Source organism: Hypomesus transpacificus, chromosome 6 (assembly GCF_021917145.1).
Source record: "Hypomesus transpacificus isolate Combined female chromosome 6, fHypTra1, whole genome shotgun sequence".
In the NCBI taxonomy this organism is placed as follows: Eukaryota; Metazoa; Chordata; class Actinopteri; order Osmeriformes; family Osmeridae; genus Hypomesus; species Hypomesus transpacificus.
Window position 1 is genome coordinate 545827 of NC_061065.1, and position 8963 is coordinate 554789.

The 8963-nt window shown below is 39.6% G+C and overlaps 1 protein-coding gene across 2 annotated transcripts; it reads left to right on the top strand.

Annotated features, from left to right (window-relative positions):
• Positions 1 to 2944, top strand: LOC124469117. Of its 2 annotated transcripts, XM_047022212.1 has the most exons (9): positions 1 to 56; positions 157 to 366; positions 608 to 725; positions 810 to 901; positions 1071 to 1188; positions 1294 to 1398; positions 1507 to 1692; positions 1779 to 1958; positions 2089 to 2944. In XM_047022212.1, exons 2-9 carry the CDS (start codon positions 313 to 315, stop codon positions 2325 to 2327), a joined length of 1092 nt encoding a protein of 363 aa, XP_046878168.1. In that variant the 5' UTR covers positions 1 to 56; positions 157 to 312; the 3' UTR covers positions 2328 to 2944. The 2 variants fall into 2 exon arrangements, with proteins under 2 accessions (XP_046878168.1, XP_046878169.1); XM_047022213.1 differs by lacking the exon at positions 1294 to 1398.
• The last annotated feature ends 6019 nt before the right edge of the window (positions 2945 to 8963 follow it).

Consider the following 8963-nt stretch of genomic DNA (forward strand, 5'->3'; position numbering starts at 1 on the left):
AGTACATGAAGAAGGTGTGGAAATTGCTGTGTGTAGACATGGATTTCTTCTCAAAGGTTGGTATGGGTCTGATTAAGTAGTAGTAAAAAAATAAAATAATATATATTTATATTATGATCTAAATCCTCTTTCATGTGCATTGTGCTTTCTTTAAAGGTCTGAATATGTATAGAGGAGAAATCTTTGCATATCCAATGTTTCTCCAAAAAGAGTTCCAGAGTGCTACATTTTTGGCCATGGATGTAACCTGCCGATATGTGCCATACTTGACAAGTGTCAGAGGCCCTGACGCATCTTCAACCCCTTCAGGAAATGAGGCATTGCTTGTCTGTGATGCATGCCAAAGCCCACAATACAAAATGCGAGGTGATGCTTTTAGCTACTTGACCGTACATTTTAGAGTATGATGTGGCAAACTGAGTGTAAAATGCCATAATAAATGACAATAGCCATACCACAGTGGTCTGGACTGACCCATACAACAACCTAGGAGTGTGTTTAAAGTTTTTCTGTAGCCCCTAAGTGCTGCCCTCTAAAGTTGGTAATCTCAGGATATGCTTCAATAACGTGTGTCCACACCGCTTTACACATTATCTTCTTCCTGTAGATTCTGTGGACTGCAAGGAACCAGGAGGGCGCCGGCACCACTCTCGGTGAAGAAGTAGAGCAAGTGAATAGTTTTCTCTCCAGATGTGCCCTTACCACCAAGTATATGGCCAAGTCAGGTTTGTAAGCTTATTTCCCCCTGCCAGCCTGCAAATGTACTTGTTTTACAAAATTGTATTGTGATTTTGTTTTGTTCTTCACAGTAAGAACTGACATGCTGACTGTCCATGCTATGGGGTGGAATGAACGGAAAGAGAATGGCCTCCATATAGCCCTGTCTTCTAGATTCAAGAAGGTGTGTTCACATACTGAAGATGATTAACTTTTTAAAGCAGTTACATATAAACGTAACTTTTACTTATTATACCCAAAATGCATCAGGTTGTTATAGTACCCCCTAGTAGAAATTGTAGTGGTACAGGACCTCTGGTAGTTTTAAAGACCTTCTGTATTGCTGTTTTCAGACAGTAGAGAAGACTGTGGATGTAGCTGAGAGCCTGAAGACAATGCAGGAGCAGTTGCATTGCTGTGATGACATGCTGAAACAATGGGTTGTTGATGTCAAGCAGTGGGCCAGTAGCAGTAAGAAAAATACTTAATTCATAAACACTCTCAGTCACTTGGTTGTAATATTTGCATATCTGTAGCTTAAATGTTAAAAGTGTATTTATTTTATCTCTAATCAAGGAAGCGCAGCACCTGGTCCTGTTGATGCTCAAAGTTTGCAGATCACAATCGAAGCACTCTTTGTGAGCATTTGTCAGAAAAAGCACTACCTTTACAGACAAAATGGTATGTATAGTGTAAACATAACCAATGCAGATAAATCTTAGGCTATACTGATATCTTCATTACCATGGCAGCTCTTTTTACGTACTATTGTTTTTACTGTATTTGCAGATCGCAACAAAAGGCGACAGAAAATAACTCAAAAGATAGCCCAGGAAAAGAAACGGTTGCTGGAAGACATCCAGAGATACAACCAACAGACTGATGGTGACCTTGTGGACACAGAGTTAGTTGTGCAGAAACTCTCTAACAAAGCTGCAGAGAGCATGATCTGGCCTTGGCAGGAACAGAACACAGGTGTTGCATCAAGATTTAACTTAAGTATGCATATAAAATGTCATCAAATTAGTTTATTAATGTCAAATGTTTTTATTCCTTGACAGACGGTGTGGACATCCTTACAAAGAAGAAGCTCTTTGACCACGTAATGCTTGCCTCACGACTAAAAGAGGAAAAGCAGATCCTTGTGAAGGAGATGCTGCAGCACTGCCAGTACCTCAAGGACTCAGTGGCAAAGGTCCAGACACTGATGGGCACTGTTTTAGTGAGCACACAGACAGGAAGTAAGTGTAAATCAAATGATCTGGCTACATGCATTTTCAAATATATAGGTCAAACTATTTAAGTGGAAACCAATCCTGCAAGTATAGTCTTCGGTAAATTAATTTCAACATAAATTAACAACATTTCCAGGCTTGCCAAATGGATTAACCGAGAAGGGGTCCAAGGGCCTCATCAGTGCACTAAAAAGAAGACTGCAAGACCTGAGACTCCAACAGCAGACCATAGCAGGCACCTACAGATGCACTCTCAAACCAAGTAACAGGCTGGTGGAAGAGGAGGACAGGGAAATGGAAGAAGACATGGACTGGCAACGTGGCAACAGCTCGGATGATGATGATAGTGATGAGGAGGAGGATGCAGAGAATTGAATTCAAGTCACTTGGATCTGAATCACTCAGTCACAGCTGTAATCGCCTGAGACCTAACTTGATATACTGTAATGTATACTGTGTGTTCTCTCCCTTTGATCTTTACCTGTAATGGCCCAGGCGAGTCAATTGCAACAAAGGCTGCCTCCAGAGCATGACTGCAGCAGAGCACAGAGCATTATTTGTAAATGAGTGGTAGAACATAACACTTAACTTGTAACATGGGTGAGTTGGTGACCAAGCTAACGTTTTCGGGTTTTTGTTTTAGATTCACTGTTAGGTAAGGGAGCGCGCTGGCTCCGCCTTCCCATTGTGGGGAGCGCCAGCGGCTCCCAGGTTTTGGTTTTATTTTCACTAACTCAGTCTTGTTTTTCTGTTCAATAAACTTTCGTATTATTTTTTACATACATTGACTTGCGTGGTTGGACTCAATTTATGTTGGCTGGCAGATTGGGCAATTGGGAAATGATGGGGATAAATTATTCATTTATTATTCATCATATATTTATTCATCATATATTTCAATTATCCAGATTGTTTTTGAAAAATTCTGATTTAACTCTGTATAACTCGAGACAACTATCATCTCAATATTTAATATTGATTAGTGACCATTAGTGAAAATCTGAGTCTGGATGAGGTTGAAGTTCTGTGTGTAATATAAGGTACGTTCGACTTCATGCAGCGCCGGCGTCGCCTGCAGCCCGGCTGACATGACGCAGCCAATGGTATTCTCAGATTCAAGGCAGCCGGCTGTCGACGCCGCCGGTGCTGCATGAAGTCGAATGTACCTATAGACGCATTTTCTGTTGATAGAAATGAGTGGGAATATTTCGCATATAAACCACGCAAATAGGGATCCTCCCAACGGAACCCTGAATTAGCTGAAAGCTACTGATAGCTAACTGTAGTTCTTTAAAACCAACGAGATTCCAAACAATCGTAAAACGAAGTAATCGGATGGTTTCTAATTATGCGAAATTACACATTATGACAAACCAAAAAGGCTAAATATAGCTACCAACAAATCTTGCCATACACCATGATTTAAGTAGCCCTAGCCTACACAAAAGGTGTGTTCGACTTCATGCAGGGCCGGCGGCGCGGACCAGCCAATGGCATTCACTCCTTCAAGTCAGCGAGGCCGGCTGTCGGTGCCGCCGGCGCTGCATGAATTCGAATATACCTAAAGTCAAGGCTAATCCCTCGATGCGTCATCTCATTTAAAATACTACTCCATTGCCAACTAAGGCATTTAATGCTAATATTGATTACCTCTTCAACACCTCCAATATATTATAATCTATTCATACATACTTTGTATGTGATATATCAATTGTTAAGATGTTCTGTTTTCAAACCCTAAACATGTAAACTTTGAAACATGTAGGCCTAGTTGAACTACAAATATGCCGTCGTTCAACATCTCGATTCAGTGTTTAATGGAATACGTTTGTAGTTCTTTTAGTAATTTATGTTTTACACCAATATCATCTCCAATTTTATATTAGATTGATCAGAAATGTAAAATGTATATGCATTATAGATCAATACGCATTATATATAATCAGCACTACAAAAGTAAACTTTGGAATGTCTTTTTCTCATACTTTTATTTTATATTAAATCCGAGTTTTGAATGTTTTTGTCACACTGCATGGAATGTCTCAATGGATCAACATGGAAATTTTCAGCCTGGTAGCAGCATACATTGGAGTACAAGACACATTTTAGATTTTGAAAATGAACATTTCAAGGTGGCGCTGTTGAGCCTCTATCTGGCTTAGAGGTAAAGCCATGTGAAAAAAAGTATTTACTAGTCCAAAATATTCGACAGGGCAAGCCACGAACATGTACCACCAAGGACATCAAACCCCTAACCCTAGCGCTGTCTGTTCAGACCATGTCTTATGCAGAACAACTAATCATCTTTTAAGTTTGGGGATAAACAAATGCACAAGTGGTTCTGTACCCTGGTTCTGTTTGTGCTAAACCAGGACTATGTGCCACCAAAACATAATTTGACTTTGACCACTGATGTCGTCTATTTAGATTATGAATGGTCTTGGAATCTATACTTGTAAAGATACCTCACTGCAGTGGCAGATTTGGATTTTAATAAGACTGTCGTACAACAACGTCAAACCCATTTTTGGAAAGGTCTTAGCTTGCGGGTTCATTTATGTAAATTTGACACATTCCTGTAAACACTTATCTGATATATTGACCTTTGAACCCTTGCCAGGGGTCACCTTAAAGCCCTATATTTAGTAGTAGTATGGTAATTTGGGTTCCTTTCATGGCACATAGTCCTGGCTTGGTACAGTGAATGACTGGGGTTAGATAAACTGTGTCTTTTAGTTTCATAACCCTAGCCCCTACAGGGGATCAACAGCGCCACCTAGAAAAGGTAATTTTTCCTAAAATTCAATTCAATTTTCTTTCCTATCTGAAGCTAGGATCATCCTGGGATTTTGTATTTAGACCAATATTGACACACTTCACATCATACTGGAACCATGTGCGAAGATAATTATGTCAAATAATGTTAAGTAAAGTTTACATATAAAGATATTTAAATGTTGACTTTTCGAGTACTGATACATTTTGTCTTTCATAAAAGACCAATGAATGTATATTTGTCATATTAAGTGATTTAAATGTAACTGAGGACAAAGATCTTCTCAAAAAATTAGTTTTTTAATCGAAAGTAAAAAAGAACTACATTTCCCACAACCCCGCCAATATGCTTTAACGCTAATATGCGCCATATTTGTAGTCCACGTAAGTTCGCTATGGTTATCATTTTAGTTAAGTGTAGCCCACATTATTTAATGACCTATTCAATTACTTTAAAAACTTGTATAAGTCTTACCACGTGTCAACATGCAAAAAAATAGAATATATAATGTATAATTTATATAGCCTATCTTCATGCCATCACCTTTATTAAGGCATGGATTATTCTGAATGTGACGTCATCGCGCCACACTCCCAGTACAGATTATTCATATTCAGCCACAAGGAATCCATCATTTAACATTGTATGTAATGTGGTGTTAATAAGATAACAAATTTACATCCGCTTGTGATGGCCTAACTTTTAATCTAAGTTTTCTCTTCATAGGTAGTCTACTCTTACCTCCACCAAGCAAAGGATCAGACGGTTGCTTGTAGGCTAACATAAGTGAGTACAACCATGAAAGTCAATGTTTATAAAAGTAATACCAAAGTTTATTGAACAGAAAAACAAGACTGAGTTAGTGAAAATAAACCAAAACCTGGGAGCCGCTGGCCCTCCCCGCAATGGGAAGGCGGAGCCAGCGCGCTCCCTTACCTAACAGTGAATCTAAAACAAAAACCCGAAAACGTTAGCTTGGTCACCAACTCACCCGTGTTATAAGTTAAGTTTTATGGAGGCAACCATAAATCGATGCCTAGAACCCAGGAAGTGACTAAATGACTAAATGTAAATGTAAGTGGATAACAAACAAAACTTGAACTGAGAAAAAGATTGTGGCCGTAACAGTATCACAATAAGCTCATAACATGTTACAGTGTATATCAATAACAAATATAGAATTGGGAACTCTTTAAACAATAACCAGGCAGCTAGGCACAGAAATATTAACAGCAGACTTCCAGGTATCCTCCCATTCTTTTACACTGTGAAAAGAAATACACATCAGAATCAGAATATGGTTTATTCACTATGTATGTGAACAAACACAGAATTTACGGTGGCAGGGAGGGGCAAACAATAAACATACGGATCTTAAAGTAAGTAAAAGTGCAAAAGTTTAACTATTTCTTAGAACTAAAATCTAAGAATAAAACAATTTAAATATAAAATATGTATAAAAATAAGAGTAAGACTAAGTAAGTAAAATTTTGATAACATAGTGGTTACTTTATCAAAAGTTAGTGAAATACAGTGATCAATGTTATCTGTTTTTACAATTTCACCATGAGATTATGTGACTTAAGTTAAAGGTCCCCATGGCATGCTGTTTTTGGATGCTTTTATATAGGCCTTAGTGGTCCCCTAATACTGTATCTGAAGTCTCCTCCCGAAATTCAGCCTTCGTGCAGAATTACAGCCACTACGAGCAGTCCCACAATGAGCTTTCCTCAGGATGTGCCGTTCCTGTATCTGTAGTTTTGAATGCTATGAGGAGGAGAGAGGCGGGACTAACTGCCATGCTTCGGTCGTTTGTAAGCCATGATGTCTCTCGAGGAAAAAACAATATCGTGCTTGCACAGTCGTAGCTAATTTTATCATTGGCGGGCCATATTCTTTGGACGGGCAAAGCAGAGTAAGGGGAGGTAACCTTTCCCCCTTATAACGCATAAGAGGAAAATTCCAGATGGGCCCATCTGAACTTGAATTTTCTCAAAGGCGGAGCAGGACATCCAGGGCTTGGTTTACACATATCGCAATTTCTAGCCACTGGGGGACCATAGGTAGCCTGGCTCTGCCCTCCTACGTACTTCCACTCAATTTGGATTTTGCTTCTGTACTAGGTCTGGGAGCTCGGCTCTGAAGTCGGTTTCCAGAAACAAATTTGTTGTAGGTCCAATCAGCGAACAGAGGGAGTGGCTGAGAACGATGACGTTAATGTCGTGCACTTGTTTGAGTGGTTCAGTAATGGCGGCGGAGAAAGATGCGAGCGAAACTATTCTGCGGTTGTGGCAACGCTGCCGAATATAGGTTAAAGCCGGAGCAAGAACATTCCTTGCTGAGTTTTGTTGGTGGCCATGATGTTGTGGCCCTCCTCCCCACGGGGTTCGGGAAAAGTTTGATTTTCCAGCTACGGCAGCTTGCTCCATTACAGTAGTGGTGAAGGAGTTGGCTAAGGCGAACGCTTGCGATTGGTTATGGCAAATCAGAGTGGTTCTGGGCGGATCCAATTGTTTTACACTTCAACAGAGGACCCGCCTTCAAGGAAGTTAACGTTTGTCAATGGAGAGATCCCAGACCCTCTGTACAAATGAAATGTACGAGGGTCTGGTTAGGACCAGGCTAGACCATAGGTAGGATAGGGGAACTCATATTAATGTTAAATAACCTCCTAAAGTTAAGTTTTCATATCATGGGACCTTTTACACTGTATAAGTAAGGGTTTGGAGAAGCACATTTTGTCGTATTGGCTTAAATAAAATTCAAATCCTAATAGTAATCAAATCAAATGCTTGGACAGTAATATGAATCTGGTATCTGTGGCCGTTACAGGACTATAATTAACACAAAGAATAACGAATTCTTATTGGATACTGCAGTTCTTTAGTAGAGTAGAAGTTAATTTCTCTGATTCAAGTTGGTGATAGTTTCTTCACAGAGGCAATGTATGTTTAATGATAAATGTTCAACTTTTAACAACAGGAACTATAGGCTTTTCACAAGTTGCTTGTGATGAAAAATGCTGTTGGCTACATTTCAGATGGAGGAAAGAACTTGAGATATAGCCAAAAGATAAGAGTACAGTCTCTTAGAGTTCGATGGGCCTAAATGGTGACAAGTCAGATAGTTTGTTGCACAGAACCACCTGGGGAAGTCATCCTTGGAAACTGTTAGGAAAAGGGCAGGCGCTTTTACCCCTAAAATTGCAAGGGATTGTATCTGTCTATTAGGGCCGGGCGGTATGACGGTATATACCGTTCGACGGCAGAAACCGGGAGAGTTTTGGCTATACCGTTTCAACCGCGGTATACTTTTTGACTACTTTTAAATATTTTGGGTTGGGCAAAAAGGGCTCGCATCTAAAGTCTTTACAAATTTGTGATATTTTTGTATTTCACGTCAATTAAATGTCTGGTTGTTGTATTGTATATAAGCCATTGCATAAATCGTATTCCTTCAATATTTAGAATTGTAGTTTAACTTTGATTTGATTTGCTATTTTCGTTTGACCTTGATGCAGATTTGCGTTGGTCTGACGGAATTTTTGATGTGGAGTACACATTCATGCCGATGCTAATTAATTATATATTTGATGACCCATTCTGCAGGTAACCAATTTGATTTGTTGCTCAAGTTGTATGTCTCGTGCTGTAAAATTATTGTTGTAAAATTACACTGGTGGCGTTGCTAGCATTCTTGATTTAGGATGACTAGTGAAGGCTAGCTACTGACTAATTGAGAGTGAGGACATGCCGGGAAATATCAAACTGAGGCTTTAACGTATCGACCGAGCTTTAAGAAGGTTGATACGCCGACACCGAAGTTAGATATTGATAGTAAAACTCTGAGCTGTGAGTACGTCACCATGCGGATGGCATGACTGTGCATCCGCCAATCGGAACGCTCGTACTGTCGTTGCCTTTAAATAATAGCCAGTAACGTCTTGTAGTACATGCAATACTGTTTTTTCCACCACACTAGTGGCACTGGTAAAATTTCTTAACTGAATTTACAGAACAATTAATATACCGTGATATATACCGTAACCGTGACATAAAATTACTCATACCGTGATAGAAGATTTTGGCCATATGGCCCACCCCTATTTATCACTCTCTATCTAAGGCCTGTAGCTGCCAGTTGTTCCTCTGTAGGATGATAATTCGTTTGGCCACAAGTGCATTACTTCAGACGGCCTAAGGTCAGATGGCTGAGCGGTTAGGGAATCAGGCTAT

Coding starts and splice junctions, on each gene's coding strand:
- LOC124469117 (XM_047022212.1), top strand. CDS start 313: ATGAGGCATTGCTTGTCTGTGATGCATGCCAAAGCCCACAATACAAAA. Junction 726..809: donor CAAGTATATGGCCAAGTCAG/GTTTGTAAGCTT, acceptor TGTTCTTCACAG/TAAGAACTGACATGCTGACT. Junction 1,189..1,293: donor CAAGCAGTGGGCCAGTAGCA/GTAAGAAAAATA, acceptor TCTCTAATCAAG/GAAGCGCAGCACCTGGTCCT.